Source organism: Rhinolophus hipposideros, assembly GCF_964194185.1.
Source record: "Rhinolophus hipposideros genome assembly, chromosome: 3".
NCBI lineage: Eukaryota > Metazoa > Chordata > Mammalia > Chiroptera > Rhinolophidae > Rhinolophus > Rhinolophus hipposideros.
The window spans coordinates 39,403,077-39,420,440 of NC_138049.1; the positions used below are offsets into that span (position 1 = coordinate 39,403,077).

General features: G+C 36.7%; 1 protein-coding gene across 8 annotated transcripts in view; it reads left to right on the forward strand.

Annotated features, from left to right (window-relative positions):
• FAM184A (family with sequence similarity 184 member A) overlaps positions 1 to 17,364 on the forward strand; it is a 106,884-nt gene that overhangs the window by 63,579 nt on the left and 25,941 nt on the right. For all 8 annotated transcript variants that reach the window (XM_081044803.1, XM_081044806.1, XM_081044805.1 and 5 more), the window contains one exon: positions 16,412 to 16,624. In XM_081044803.1, the coding sequence (XP_080900929.1) occupies positions 16,412 to 16,624 (213 nt within the window). The remainder of the gene's footprint in view (positions 1 to 16,411; positions 16,625 to 17,364) is intronic.

Here is a 17,364-nt window from a genome sequence, read left to right on the forward strand (position 1 = left end):
GATTTCATCCATGCTTCTCTCTTCTTTCAATTTTTCTTCCTTCTTTCCTTCCTTCCTTCCTTCCTTCCTTCCTTCCTTCCTTCCTTCCTTCCTTCCTTCTTTTTTTGTCTCTTTTTCATTGTTCATTCCTGAGAAGACATAATGCTTTGCATCTTATTCTAGTTTTATGTATTATAAAATAATTTATTATATATTGGCTACAATTTTTGCCAGCTTTACAGAAAGAATTTTTAAATCAGTTTTGATGCAGATTAACCATAACTATCAAGATAGCCAAGAATTAATTGCCCACACAAGCAAAACTATTCTGTGCTGCTCTGGCATCAGGCCATTTCCGAAAATTACATCTCCCCCTCTCCCCACTTCTCAAATGCACAGGGTACACACATCACTGTAGATAAACTGGACGGAGCTTTTGCACTTCCTCATTGTTCGCACCTGAAGAAAGTTCAGAAAATAACTGAGCAAAGGATTCACATTAAAGTAAATGTTGGTATTATGTTAGAAAGATTTCACTCTTTCCAGATGTATGAGGTGACAAAAAATTGTAGCAGCACGAGCATTCTTTTCGATGGAAGTTTGTAATGGACAAAGGACTCCTCCTTCTAGACCCTTTCGATCTTGTTCTCATGACTCTCTCGAATGGATTCCTAGAGCCTGTGCTCTGACATCTGCGCTACCACTTTCCACTTGCTTGACTTGTGCTAAACCCTATTCCTCATACCCTCCACCCCCAGCCCTCACCCCTACAACCATTTCACTCTACTCACTGCTGTGGCCTCACTCATCCCTCTTAGCCCCAGCACTGCCAGCACCGCTCTGCACTTAGGGAAAGCAGACCTGGCTTGGGGGTTCAGTGATATTAAAAGAGTAAAAGCGGGAAATAGAATTTGAACCGCCAGGGCTTAGGCAGAAACATATATTATAAAAAATATCAGAGGATCTGCATTTTCACGTATTTGGACTACTTCTCAGTGAAGTGAACACGAATCTGTTTTTGTGCCTTAGCTTACCTGTATTTTATCCTACTTAGAGCAAAGAAGAAATAATATGTGACACAATATTTACCCTCCATGAATTTGACTTAATAGGAGGAAGGTATGTATACAGATACCTATCATAAATGTCACAGTGTAGTAAATGACTACATAAACAACCTGGTCATTGTGTACTGTGGGAGCTGTGGTGTGCTGGAGCAGGCTTCTACCAGACCACAGCTGCCGGCCGAGCAGTCTTTCCAAGTCTGTATTCAGGGACATCATGCTGGTGGTTTGCAGTCATCTGTGGTGGGGGCATTTACTGCACAGATACCAGCAAATGCTACAAATCAGGGCTTTGCTTTTCAAAGAGCTGTTAAACATTCATCAACAACATCCCACTGGGAAAGACTAGAGTAGAGAAAGATTAGTGTTAGGGTGACTCGTGAATAAGGTGAAGGATGAACACAAATATTTTTATTCATTCAATAAACATTTTGTTGAATAAACTCTTATTCCCCAGACATATGAGGAATACAGAAAAAGAAGAGGTGAGGGCAGTTGGGGAGACAGGTCTTTGTGAAACACTTTGACTTCCAGGCTTAGGGTCCAAACTTTACTCAATAAGCTCTAAAATTCTGCTGAAGATTTATGGATAAGGTAATAACATGCTGAGAATTTTATTTTTGGAAGCTTAGTATGACTGTGATTCTGAAGTGAGGATGACATGGAGACACTCAAAATAAATATCCAAACTAAAGTGTCTGAAACGGAGCTCTTGAGTACACACCACACCCCCACCCATCACCACTCAACCTGAGCCAGACGGCTCCTAGAGGCTGCTGTCCATTTCCTGCTTGGCCATTTCTGATGCTCTTTCACACTGTACCATTAACTCAACAGCATGTCCTGCTACTCTACCTTCAAAGCGCATCCAGGATCTGCCCATTTCTTCCTCCACTGCCATCCTAGTCCAAGCCACTTGCAGTTCTCTCCTGCACTGCAATTGGAATCTACATTTGGTCTCCCTGCTTCTACCCTCATCCACCTACAAATTATTTCCAGCCAGCCAAAGTGAGGCTCTTGAAATAGTAAGTTAGATCAGGCTCCTCTCCTGCTTCACACCTTCCAGGGGCTTCCTATCACCTTTAGAATACAACCCATCTCTTCCTATGGCTTGCAGTAGCCTCAAGATTTGGCCTCTGGCTACATTGCCTACATCATCTCTGCCCGTCTCTCCCTTCTTGCGTCCAGTCATGCTGGACTACTTGGAACACACCAAGCAAGCTCTGTGCATGTCAGGCCTTTGCATCTGCCAGTCCCTCCACCTGAATCCCACTTGCCCAGATCTACAAGCCTTGTGCCTTCACTTTGTTCAGTACTCAGGTCAAATCGTAACTCTCCAAAGAGATCTTCCTTGGTCACTTTCTCTAAAATAGCACCCTCCATCATTCTCCGTCCCACATTCTGCTTTGTGTTTCTTCAAAACATTTATTACTACATGGCATCTTACTGATTCTCTTCCCTACTAGAATGTAGTTCCCTGAGAGCTGGATCTTTATCTGTATTGTTCATCGCTGCATCCTCAGCAGCTTAAACTGTGCCTGGCACATGGTCAGCACTCAATAGTTGTTGAATAGCTTGAACAAAACCAGGGCACAGCGACCAAAGAGGAAATTGAAGGGTCTGATTCCCTTCCCTAGAAGTTAAGAGAACAGGAAATTAGGTAGAACAAACATCAGAGATCCAGCCTGAACCCTGGGAAGAGAGATGACTGGGGTAAGGAAAAGAGAAGTCAAAAGAAAAGAGAAAAGAAATAGCACGTGAAGAAAAGAGAAAAGCCACCTAGGAAAGAGAGTGAGAACAGCAGGTACGACCTCAATTTTGCTTGCTCAGAAAATGTGGAATAGAATTAAAGTCTGCCAAAAACTAGCCAACATCCATCATTAGTCCTCATTCTTCTTAATTCAGTTCCTAGATTCAAAGTTAATTTGCAGTGTTTTCCCGAGTAAATATGGAAGTTTGTTTTTAATTTCTCTTTAGTCAAAAAAATCAATGACATCGTTACTTCAACTATATTTTATCCTCTTTTATCAGACCTATGTTGTTAGGATGCTTCCTCTTGAGGTTTTATTTTCTTTTAAGATAAACAGTACTAAACTGTTTTCTGAATTAACTTGCAATTCTAAAAATACATAATTTTCTTCTCCCTACCAAACTCTGCCTTTTTAGAATTTAAGTCTATCTGGTTCTTAAATTGACATGTTTAGGAGAGGAGAGTGAAGAGAAAGAATAATGAAATCTATAGCGAACTTTAAAAGAGATGTTTTAAATATTGGGTAGTTATTAATGTGTACTGAGCATGTGTCTGTTTTGCAAAATACTATGGTAAGATCTGTGATGAAATGCAGAAGAATACTTTGTGCCTTCAGAGGTGCTCGGGCCCAGAATACACCTGAAAATACTTACGAACATTTAGATAGCATTGTAGTAACAAATCAACTTAATTATTTCTATTTCATATGATAACATACTAAAAATTAAAATATTTTGTATCTTAAAAAGGATTCAATGGACATATGATTACCAAGTTATTTAAGACTCTCTGAGAAAAGTGTTATGAGTTACTTGCTGCATTGGCCTGTCTCCACCTTAAGTTCATTTATATGCCTGCTATTACTGCTTTATGTATTGAATAATTGTTTGTGACTTTTCTTTTTTGCTTCAAGAGAATTGTTAAAGCTCTACTCCCACTTCAAAATCTTAGGTTTGTGGGTTGCTTTTCTCTAGTTGTTAGCATACTTGAAATTAATGTTAGAAATAGACTTTACATAATTTACCTTAAGAAATTATAATATTGTAGATTAAATATTGCATTTTGAAATATTTTATTAAATTTTAACCTATTTTACTTGAATTGCAATGTAAGATTAGTATATACATTGTTTCAAGGAAGTTATAATTTAGTAAATGACATCCCTTTTGTTAGTAACAAGGATTTTATTTTATCTTTTGATATTTGATGACATTTTGACATCTGTTAGAAATTTAGTGCTTCTGACATGCCAGGCACTGTCCCCCACCAGTGATGCGATCATAATGATCTTAGCCTTCCCAGTGCTTACAATGCAAAAAGGAAGGCAAATAGAAGTAACAGTGTGACACATTAATTCATTACAACCATGGCACCCAAGGATGTGTACCGTGGGGACCTACCATAGTCTGGGAACTTGGGGCAGGCTTCTCTGAGTGTGGAATCTTCTACCTGAGACCCGAAAGAGAAGCAGGAGTCAGGCTGAGAGAAGGAGAGAGGGAATATATGCAAAGGCCCTCAGGAAGTCAGTCCCCAAACACCTTACTTAGTCCTGGAAGACCGTGGGCCAGGAAGCTGGGGAGGCAGGCAGGGTCAGATCACACAGGACCTTGTTTGGCTTGTTGGGACTTTATCCAAAGAACAATGAGGAGCTATTGAAAGGTTTTAATTGGGAGCAGGGAATATTCAAATATTGTAATTTCAAATGTCTGGCTGCAGTATGGAGAAGAAATAGAGTGAGACAGTACAGGTGCCATTCAATGAATATTGCTTCCTTCTTGGCTTCCTTCTTCCTTTTCCAGATTAATATTTTCTGGACCAATTTTAGTATATTTAATATACTCATTAATTCATTTCTTTGAGGATATTTTTAAGTCTTAGAATCTGTTGGCTTTTCTCAGTAGGATTTCTGCACGATATGTATTTTTTCTATATAACATTTCTTTTTAATAGAGAATTTTCTCTTTTCTTCTGTAATTATGGGGGGAGGAGAGAAGTAAGGTAGAGAATAGCAAAAACTAACTCAATAATAAAAATCCATATCATTCATTAATAAACATTTATATAATAAACATTTACTGACCATTTTCTCTATGCCAGGTACCAAATTATGAATTACATACAAAATATGAATAAGGAAGGACCCTCATCCTCTAAAAACTTGTAATTCAGTGGATTTCAAATGTTATATACCAATAAATTGGCAGATTGCAAATGTGTAGAACATCATGCTGGTTTCTAAGTGAATAAACTGAGGTTTAGAACAATGAGATTACTCCAAAGAACGTAGGTTTTTTATGTACAAACCTTTAAATTTCTAATTAATTGCAGCAGTTTTTTTTAGTTATTTTTCATTTTCTTCCCCACTTATCTGAAAGTCTGATTATGTTCATCCTTTAAGAACAGAAATCCTGAAACGTTCAGTAAGCTTTCTATGCTTCAATGTTGAAGTATCTGAGTATTATCAGCTGTGAAGATCTCTTGAGGTCCTTTTCACTCATCTCAAAAACTAACAAGATGGTTAAGATGCTTTAAAATAAAAAAGATTATTATACAGGACATCAGTTTTTATTAACATGGATCTTCATCATATAGAATGCTTGCCAAACAATATTTTTGCAGATAGGTTTTTAATTTATCTGTCTTTCTTAAAGTGGACGCTGACTAGGGGGAGGGGGCGGCATCTCACCCAGTCTTGTGGCTCAGATACCATCTATATGTCAGTGGTATCCAAAGTTAAATCTCCAACCTGGTCCTCTTCCCCGGAACTCACAATCACTCAGTTGGCTAATAGGCATCTCAAACTTAGCTTGTCTGACCCAGAAGTATTGATTCACACTCTGCATCCCCCAATCCCAACATCTTCACTTCTTGGCACTGCTTGTTGCTTTAAACAAAAAATAGTCATCCTTGACTTATCTTTCCTTTACCTCTCCTGTAATCTGTCAAGCCTGTTTATTCTACCACCAAAAACATACCCCTGCTCCATCTGCTTCCATTTTCCTGATAACACTAGTGGAAGCCACTGTTATAATGGCCTCTTATCTAACCTCCCCAATTTCACTTTTACTCAAAGCACTCAAAGTGATCTTTTATGATGTAAATCATCAGATCATGTCTTTCCCATGCTTAAAATTCTCAGGGCACCCCATTGCATTAAGGCTCTTATTCTGACTCCTTCATTGTCTACGCGACCTTACACCATCTTGCCCCTGCAGTTATCTCCTATCTCATTTCAGCCTCGCAAACATCATCCTGACACACATATGCCCAGGCACTCCCAGTTCACTTCCAGCTCAGGGTCATTGTGCTGATCCATTTGCCCGGAAGCTCTTTCCCCAAGGTCATCTCCTTTTGTGGCTGACTTCTTTATTGATTCCCAGTTTAAATGTCACTCTTTCAAAAGATCTTTCCTCACCATCAACCCAGTATCACCTCCAGTCATTTCCTATCACATCAACCTTTTTTTTAAATCATTATATTTATCACAGACTTTTTCTTATTTGTTTTTCATATGTTTGTTTTACTATCTTAATTCAACTCTATCTCACTGTACACTCAGCATATTTCCTGGAATATAGTGGTAGTACTCTATTTTTTAAACGAAAAAAAAATCTTCATTTATATATTAACCAACAGTGGTGTTGCCACCCAACATCACTGGTTGTACCTTTCCTAATTGCCATAGCCAGGTCTGTGACGCAAGTCACCCCAGGTCATTGCTTAGAGACCATGCCTTTTGGTTTAGATACTTCCCCAGCCTTCTGTGGTATGTTGACAGAGTTCGTGACCATGAGTTTAGATTCCAAATGTTCAAATATATTTATATTGTATAAAGTCTAAAATCCCTATGGGGTAGACCTGGCATGCCACTCTCTGCTCTATCATATCGATTAGCTTTTTAATTAGTTCAGGAATCTTCAATAGCGTATATATTTTTGTATGATGTTACCTTATAGAGTAAAAAATAAAATCTACTTCATAAGTAAATGCCATACATTTTAGATTAACTTGTAGTGTAATACTAGTACATTGGTTGAAAACTGCAAAGAAGCAAAAAACTACTACTAAAAATCCCTCAGATTTTCTTAAGTTTTGTGAAGTCTGGAGAAGTTGTGTCTCATTAGTATATAAAGACTATTAATAGTATGAGAAAGGATAAGGAAAAAAGTAAAAATAAAATTAATTTAGCTAATATGTATAAAAGTGTGAGAAAGTTTAAATTGAGAAGTTATGGAGTAATTAAATAGAATCTTTTTTTCTCAACCTATTTTTCTAACTCTAGTAAACACAATCCTAGAGTATGTTAGTCTAAATTATTAGTACAAAATTGCTTATCAAATAAAAACTGGCTTTAGTTTATGACACAGCAAGGAATAATCATATTATGGAAAAAAGGTAACTGTATTCTGTCTGAAAATTTGATTATTGTCCAAAGCAAAAACTATTTTACAGGAACTTTTCTGTTTATATTAGTAATATAAGTTAAATATTATTTTGCATTTTTTGGAGGACAAAAAGATGAAGTAATTGAAAAGGAAATCACATTTTCCTCCCATTTTCAGGGGAGGCAGAGTGCCTAGTGGTTTTTCCAGTAGTTTATCACTCAAAATTTCAATGAACTTCTGAAAAAAAGAAAAAACTTAGATCAAAATAAGTTTCCCCAAACGTGTCCTAGAAAATAGGATTGAAAAGATATGAAAGCCTCTCTTCTTTCTTTCTCCCAGTACTAAACCAGGTTATTATTAAATCTTCGCATTTTCAATGATTAGCTCTTATTTATTTTTGGTCTCAAAATTATGTAGTTAATCAAGTTAGTGTTTCAGTTCTAATTTGCCCATTTCTCTTAAGAGAAATCCTTCATGAACCTACACCAATACTGAGTGTAATGCTTTGAAGCACTATATTGTAGATTTCTGGAAAGAATTTAGAACAGTAATATTCCTTCTCAGTGCTTCAATAACCATCATCTGATTTATATGTACTAGCCTTTGTTGTTTTTGCATAGGTAAGTCGCCAGCCCACAATCGTCACACACTGTTTTAAGGGAGTACAGATAATTTAGACTGTATGTCTTAAATTTCTTTTTGTCTAATTTCTTTCTCAGAACTGTTTCAACTTATTTTTTCTTGTTCATATTATAATTAATGTTCTGTGTTTTACTCTCCCTTCTTATCCCTCTTTCTTTCACTTAGTTGATTTCTGAATGTTTCCCTTTATTCCTGTGATCTTTTCCTCATAGCGGCACTCTCTGGGTGAAGCTTTGCATAAATCTATCAACAATGTAAGTGAGCGGCACTTACAATTTGTACACAAGGGCATGTTGCACTTTTGATTTTGCATAAACATCATCACTGCTTTAAAGCTTTAACTTACGATATAAAACAATACACTTTGGCAGTCAGTAAAATATGTTTTGTATATGGATAATAAAAGCCTTTTTCAGCCATTCACTTGTGTATGTGCATACATCTACCACATTATATTAATAAGCATATATTTATTATAAAGCCAAGCAAGATTTTACATCTCAAACATAAAATTTGTTATTTTAATGTTTATTTTGAAAGATACAGTAATATTTTTGAAAAACGATTAACTTTGACACTCAGAATTGAAAATAAATGTAAGTGTGTTTCTTCTTTAGTTAAACTAGTTTAGTTTTTAGGAAAATGGTATCAATAGATGTCTTTATTTAAAAGGATTAGAGAGGGGGTGGCCAGTTAGCTCAGTTGATTAGCGCATGGTGCTGGTAACACTAAGGTTGCCAGTTCAAACAAACAAACAAACAAACAAATGGATTAGACAGATGTGAAGGTTCATGAGATTCAGAACATGTTTTACATTATAATTATTGAAAGATTTAAAGTGAAGTGGAGTAAAACCCTTTCCTAAGAATGAGCAAAGCTATTGTTTCTTGTGTAAACTCAAATATGCAGAATTAAGCTTCAAAGTGATGTCCCATTTAAATAACGATTAAAAATTGTTTTGGTGTTTAGAGAAAAAATGAGATTTATTTTCATATCAAACCCATACCCAATTTGTTGTTTAAAATAAGATAACAGATAGCTGAACATCTTTGAATATTTTTCTTGATATCTGAGGGCAGAGATGAGCAAACTTTTTCTATAAAAAGGACCAGAGAGTAAATATTTCTGGCTTGCTGGCCATGCACTTTCTGTGGTAGCTGCCAGCTTCTGCTGCTGCCCCGTAAAAGCAGGCACAGACAATATGTAAACGAATCCATGGGGCTGTGTCTCAGTAAAATTTAATTTACAAAAACAGGCTGTAGTCTGCCAGTTCCTATACTAGAAGAGTCAAAGCTTTGATAGTAGAGATTTCCTGTGAAATTTTGATACTTCCGGAGTGAAACTATCTCCTCATACCTCCCTAATTTCTTTCTACTATGCAAGAAAAGAAAGATTTTATCTACCTTTCATATTCAACTTTGCTTTCTACATAAAAAATAATTAGAAACACACAAATGCATTTAATACCATTTTCTTTCATATATTTAAAAATAAGCAACAAAGATTATCATCTTAATGTTGATGAAATAAGGCTACATTTAGAAATTCTTTATAACAGTCACACAGAACATCGTTAAGAATTTGGCCTTTATTACTGCATTATTGATCCAGACTTTTTTTTTTTTTAAGATTTTTTTATTGGAGAAGAGGAACAGGACTTTATTGGGGGACGGTGTGTACTTCCAGGACTTTTTCCAAGTCAAGTTGTTGTCTTTCAATCTTAGTTGTGGAGAGCACAGCTCAGCTCCAGCTCCAGCTCCAGTTACCGTTGTTAGTTGCGGGGGCTCAGCACACCATTCCTTGTGGGAGTGGAACTGACAACCTTGTGGTTGAGAGGATGTGCTCCAAACAACTAAGCCATCCAGGAGCTCAGCGGCAGCTCAGCTCAAGGTGCCAGGTGCCGTGTTCAATCTTAGTTGTAGGGGGCAGAGCCCACCCACCATCCCTTGCGGGAGTTGAGGAGTCAAATCAGCAATCTTGTGGTTGAGAGCCTGCGCTCTCAGTGCCAGAGCCATCTGGCACTGGCCCATGTGGGAATCGAACTGGCAGCTCGGTGTTAGGAACACGGAGCTCCAACCGCCTGAGCCACTGGGCTGGCCCTGATCCAGGCATTCTGACGTATGTGCTAATTGGGATAGTAAAGAACCCAAGTTAGATATGATTATTGTCAAAATTAATTGAATTGTGCTTCAGAATATTTGTGACAACATAGTCACTTTTTTCTTAATAGTTATAAATGAAAAGGTGTTCATTAAAATAAAAACATCCTTATTGAAGTTAAATATATTAGTAACTAGAACGAGAATGCCTTGATTCATTTCTTACAGAAAAAGTAAAAAGGGCTGGTAACACAGTGAGATCCCCATTAATTAATTCTCTTTTGTAATATCGTAGCCACTGAGGATGAACTCTTCACTGTGTCATCATCCAAACAAAATATGACCTGTCAGAGTGTTGCTCAGCAGTGTGATCATCTACCCACCCCCTCCTCACATTGTCTTTACCCAGCCTTCTATGCAAGAAGCTTCCACTTATAAACTGTCTTGTTCTAAAAAAACATGTGTCTATTGATACCTCTGTTCTTTATAAAAGCTTTCTAATTTTTTTCCCGAGAATGAGAAAATAATTGGGAACATATTCCAGAAATATCTTAAGAACATTAAGCAGGTATCATTGTGGTTCTTAATTCAGTTTACAGGTCTTCTTAGAAAATACCAAAAACTTATGAACAATACCGAATTGCTCTTACTCAGTATTTGTAATAGTAAAACTAGGTGAGACCATCTAAATTTTTATCTGGAAGAAGTAATTTTTAGTGTATTGTATTTTGGCATTTTGTCTGTTAAGATGCATTTGGCTATAAGCAGAACATCCAGTTAACAGTGGCTTAAGCTGTCAGCATATTTAGCTAAGAACTCAGGTTTTTTTCTGAACTTCTGCTTTGTCATGCTCAATGTGTTAACTTTTGACCTTTAGTTTGTCATGTCATAGTTGCAACATGGCTGCTCCAGCTCCAGCTATCATGTTCTTGAAAAACTATGCTAATGCAAGAGGCTTTCCTTAAGTGTTTTTTACTTTTCTCAGGAAATAAAATCTTTCCCCCCAAGTCCCCCTCATAACTTCATACTCTCTTTTAGCTCTTTAATGAAAGCAGATGATACGTCCTTAGAATTAGATTTCTGTGACTTATCTCAGGCATAATCTATCCCTCAGTGCAAGGAGAGGGGCCTATCTTCTTTAAGATGGAGATTTCCATTCAGTCCCTGGACATACTCAAGTGTTCAGCTAACTGGGAAGAAAGGAAAGGAGGAGACTGTCCAGGAGTCAGGGAACAGTACCTGCACTAGGAAGTCTACGTAGTCATTGAAAAGAATGGGGTATACCTAGTTATCATGGATATGTGTACCCCATAAATAACATTATGAAGGAAAGCACAAACCTATAAAAACACAAACTCCTTGGCGTCCTTAATGGAAAAAGTCATTAACCATCACTGAATAAATCCATGAGTATACTCATCCTGGAGGAAGCTGCATAGAATTGGATGTGTGAAAAGCCACTGCATCACGTATCAACACCTGCAGGTCACAACACCTCATGGTTTGATGTTTGAAGTGGTGTTTAACCCTCTGTGCAATACACATGGAATGTCTGTCCCAGTCAGCAGCCTGGTGGGTCTGTTTCAGTTACTTTGGATGTTAAGCACTGGTCTCTTGAGGTATGCCCTGGGGCCCACAAGTAATTTGTGTGTGTAAGACATAGCCAATATTTTTTTTTGTCAGATCATGACTGATGTACTCTCTACATTTGGTGAAAATCGTCCCCCCCACTTACACATGATGTCGTTAAAAAAGCAAAAGAAAACAAATAGGCAATTATATCAAGAGTGATAAGTCATAGGAGCCTGGGAAGATACCAAAGTGTTAACGTTGGTTAACCTTAGGGACTGGGATTTGGCGAGGAAAGGGAATGAAAGAGAGTTTCCCTTTTATTTTATAAGTCCTATATTTTAAAATAGTTTTCACAATGAACACTTATTTCATTGATAATTTGGAATAAAAATATGTTAGGTGGTCTGGGCCCAGTTCCAGGCCTATGAAGTCAGAATATCAAGGGATTAGGTCTGGCCAAGTATATTTATTAAAATCTACAGAGATGATTCTGATACACAGCCAAATTTGAGAACCACAGATTACATTTTCTATCTCAAGAAATGCTTTGTTTTGAGCTTAAATTGTTTGTATACTTTTTGTAACAAACCTGATATTTTGGGGGTGAAAAACAACAACAGTGCATCAAAATCCAAAAGTGGTAGGTAGGATGTACATAATTAATGGCACGTCCCATGTTGACATCTTGTCATATCCAGTACCTCAGATTTGATGTTTCAGTTGCTATTTTGAGGGAGTTCGTCAAGCACCATTGCTGAGGTACGGAATCCTGTGAAACTGCTCTGTAGGAAATAGATAAAGCTTTCCTTTATTCAGAAAAATGTATCCATAGTTTTTAAGTTGTGTCTTTTTGAAAGTTTTACAACACTTTATCTTCAAAAAAACAAGAGTATTTCAAGTGGTAGAAATCAGAAGGTAGCACTTACTATCAGTGCAGTCTGCCCTTTAAATTATTTGAGAATTATCTGGTACCTGTTGATCAGTGCAACGTTTATGTAATTCACGTTTAGACTGCTGTGTTAAGAAGTTTTAAAACATGGATTACAGTTTTTTTTTCTGAAATAAGGATTCTTTTTGGTTTATTTAAAAATCAACAAAATAAGAATTTAAATTATAACATGAAGAAACTAATACCATATACTACAAAATTCGAATATATAAATTGAAACAACTTCTATTTCTCACTCATTTATTCAACACATAAATGTCTTTCTATAATTCTGTTATAAACATATTGATCAGAGTTGCCCAAGTTAATGTAAAACTTTGTTCTCTTTTATTTTGAATTAGTGAAGTTTTATATTAACCTGTTTCCATAAAGTATCCTGTACTCAACTGTCAAACATTAGTTCACTTACATTGCTTTGCTCATTATGTGTCTTTTAAAGTGCCATATAATTTCCATGCTGAATAAAGGCTGTCAATTTAATGCAATTGTACTAATTTATTTATAAAAAGGACAAAATGTTTTGATGCTGCATTGCATGATAAAAGCTTTCTGCATATAATTCATGTAACTGTCTTGAGCATGAATCCAAAGATTTTAGATAGCCTTAATATTATTTTGGTGTGCTTTCAAAGTTAATATAAAATATATATTTAAGTACTAAATTGCATGATAATGTCTTTTTGCACATATTTTACATTTTCTTGAGTATAGAGACAAAGATTAATCATATATCCTAAAATGAAAAATATTACATTGGAGTTCTTTCAAGGTAAAGTATATTATGATGTAAAATATTTATATTTTATTTAAGCTGGAGAGGTTTGAAACAGTGCTAGACTTTAAATGTGTAACTATTACATTACTGTGGTACTTCATGCATTTTAAATGTTATACTTCTTCATAAGTTTCATCCTTAAATAGTTCAAGTGTGAGTCAAATTGTAGTCAATTAATATAGGAGCTCTCTTTCGGATGCAGTGAACTTTTGAAGTAGGCATTGCAGAAAATAAGATACACTGCTATAAACTGATTAGCTTTATACTAACCTAACTGTACACTTAATTGGCGGACCATTGCTGGCCCATTTGATGCCTGTGTGCAAATCAGAAATATGCCCGCTTCCTTTGGGTGGACACAATGCATACCAGGGCAGGCAGCTTGGTGAGCAGTTTGGTGGCCGGGTGGATTTTAGTCCTCATTTGGCCAGGGGCCAAGTAATAGCTTTGACTATAATCATTTTTTTGACATGTAGTATAGCATATATATAGGAGTGTTAGGAAAAGACTAACGAGTTGTCACCAGAGACAAGGCAGCTAGTCACATGGGTCCCCATGCTGGGTCTGGGACTGGAGTTGAACTGGGAAAGAGAGTGGGTGGGTTCTTTCTCTATTTAAGAACCAGCTGGCTGGGAAGAAAAGGACCACCAGTTACATACCAGTGTTCACAAACACACATTTTTGTTGCCTTTTATAATTTATTTTTTCTTTCTGGGTCGTCCTTAGTATTCATTTCCTCTTGATTTTCTTTGCATAAAATGGTGAGAAGTTACATAGTATAATTTGCCTTCATCTTCCTAATTGACAAGGATGGCCTTAGCTGTTGCTGTGACATTCTCCTGCCATTTTCACACTTGCAGGGTTTATTCGTTGATAAAGTATGAGGGCCACTGCCATTTAGAGGTGTAGGCATTGCCTGGTTCCTCCTTGGCTCTAATTATAGGAAATAACTTCTGAAATCTTAGGTCTGTGTAGGAAATACATTAAGACAGACTGAACATCTGTGTCAGTTGTATCATTTCTCACCAGCACTTGACTATCTCCTTAAAGGCATGTGTAACCTTTACAACTCATCCTGATTTAGAGCTTTGTCCAAAACCCTTCCAGACAGCTAGTCATCCACCCTTAGCTCACTAGCCTGACTGTTTTCCTGCCACTTGCCTCTGACCTTTTCCTGTCTTCCATTCCTCCTTTCTTATTTCTCTTTCCTATTTTGCATCTCTGGTGACCCTTCACCCCTTCTCTTTCTTTCCCAGTACCTTCCTTTGTGAGACATGTGAGGGAGTCTGTATCTGCTTTCCATCACTCCAATGAAAGTCTTTTCCCATTTACAAAACTCCCTTTAAAGGTTCCTCTTTCCATTGGCTTTGTTGGTGGTATAAACTGTTTTACTTGTATATGAACACATACAGTCTTAAGTTACTTTATGGAACGCATGTGTCAACTTTTTATCTCTGTCCCCTAAGTTTCCCTTAGATTCCTATTAAGGAATGGTTCCTATTAAGGAATGGTTCCTAGGTTCCTATTAAGAATATGGTTATCTAGTTTCAAATTACAGTTTCCTGTATATGAGAAGAGAAATAGATTAAGCTAAATGGTCTCATCAAACATATATATGAACATATGTATATATACTCGTATATACATTTATATGTGTTTTGTCTCTTTTTATTCTTTAAAAGAACTTAATTTTAAGTATTTTAAGACAGAAGCAATGCAGACACATTAAGGGTGATGTGTGTTTTCAAAAGGAGTGACAAATCAGTTTTCCCTAGTGAGAGAAAAGCACCTGTCATTATTTTAAAGCTATAACTAGAGGATTGTGATTTTTAGAAGGCTTGAAGGTTTGCAAGTCTTGTAATTAAATAAAAAAAATTTAAGAAATATTTTTTAACACAAGGAATCTAAATTATGAATTAGATTTTTATAAAGAGTAGATTTTTAATCCTCCAATAATCTTAGCTAACATTTATCAAGTGCTAACTACATGTCAGGGAGTGTTCTACGTGAATTCTGTGTAACGCACTTCATTCTCACGCAGCCAGGTGAGGTGTTGATACTAACAGATGACAGAGCTAGGATTTTAACTCAGAGGCCACAGTCTTAACTACTCAACTGTACTGCCTCACTGTTGTCATGCAGCTGCCTGCCCGTCTGTCCCCTCCTGCCTATCCCTAAAAAGAAAGAAGAGTCTGTGAGACTATTCCTTTCAGGGACATTGCTTCACCTTTATGCCACCTTCTTGTTTGGCCCCAAAGGATGGCTGGCTAGCCAATGATGGGTAAGATTCCTCAAGAAAGGAACGACCTAAGACAGGCACAGTCGTGTGGGGACCACCAGGAGAACTCACGGGGTTGATAGAGGTAGGCATAGACCTCCACCTTCCCCTGTCTAAGGAGAGCCTCTGCCTCTGTGGCTGTATTCCTTCCCACAACCTGCTTGGGAAGTGATAACATCAGTTCTCCATCTCAGTAAGTTTTCCAACATAAAGGTTTTGGCCCCTGGAGAGATACAAACAACAATTATTTATACATCATGAGACTTTCGACAGGCAAGGGTGACTGGTTTGAACCAGTTTTCTGGTACGGTGTATGGGACTCACAGACTGTAGTAAAAACAATGCTACTTTCTTGTATGTGCATCAATAAAAGCCACAAGGTGGCCCGATTCGGAGCTCTCAGTCCTTTGAGGTCCCTGTTTCAAAACTTTATTTCTGTTTCTTTCTTAACCCTATGCTGCCCCTTCTCGTTCTCTCACTGCCTGTGTTGCGCTGGACGTGATACCGCATAAATAAGCAGTTTAACTTTTCATACTATCTCCTTGAAGTTGCTATAATCTACTAAATATGTTAGTTGTCTTCTGCTTTTATTTCATATTATGAATGCTTATTGCAATACAGCATAGTTTTTCATTGTATTTCTAAATGTGGGCTGCAGTGTTCTTTAGAGTCTGCAAACAACAGCACTTAAAACAGTCTATTTTTAGGCTAACTACTGAAAATACAATTAAAAATGATACCTAAAGATTAAATATCTATGATATATTGTAAACATTTTAAGTGGACACTTTCTTAAGACAGTTGTTTTGCTTATAGTTAATGTCTTTGAAATGCTTTTTTTCTTAGACTGGCAATTTGTGACGTGTACCTTGTAGTACCTTGTATTTATGCTTCATTGTGTACCATTCTGTGGCACAGATTTCCTTGCTGAAGCAGAACCTGGAGATGCAGCTTTCCCAGTCTCAGACTTCTTTGCAGCAACTGCAAGCCCAGTTTACACAAGAACGACAAAGACTTACACAAGAGCTTGAAGAATTGGAGGAACAACATCAACAAAGACATAAATCTTTAAAAGAAGCACATGTCCTTGCATTTCAAACTATGGAAGAAGAAAAGGAAAAGGAACAAAGAGTAAGTTTAATGTGACGTTTATTCAAATATAATCCAACAGCCTAATAATAATTAATCTTCAAATTCTTAAGAATTTATTTTTGGACTCCAAAAAACTATGTGCAGCTTTATTTTAATGGGTTTTCTAGGATATTATTTCCTGGTCGCAGTGTTTAAACATATACATGTAGTTTACATATACATATAGCTTACACATAAACATAGTAGTACACACTATAGCAGACAAGTTAGACTAGGGCCAGCATTTTAAATCTTTCCCATCATAATGCCAAGTTCATGATGAGACTAATACGTCATCTGGTTTACATGTAGTTATCAGTAATTAAATAAATTTAGCATGGTCTTACTGAGCTGTAACCACTAGCGTCACTTAATACTAGCCTGAACTTATAATACTGTCTTTCATCAAATTTTAAATTTTTTCCTCAGGCTGGACCTATAAAAGACACATGGATCCAAAGAATTTGTATAGTTTTTAACCCAGATTTTTTTTCTCACTTTTTTTTCTTATGTACAAAATTTACAATGAAATGCCATTGGAGACATTTTTAAACAGTGCAGTCCCCCGTGTATAGCACCAAAGGCTATATGAAAAGTAGTGATACAAACATATCACACAGAAAAGATCAAATAGATATAGAGAGTGCTAAAAAATGTATACACATTTTAAGAAAGGCAAAAACTATTAAAACTGTAATACGCCTGACGCTAGCATTCACTTGATTAATACCATCTTTTGA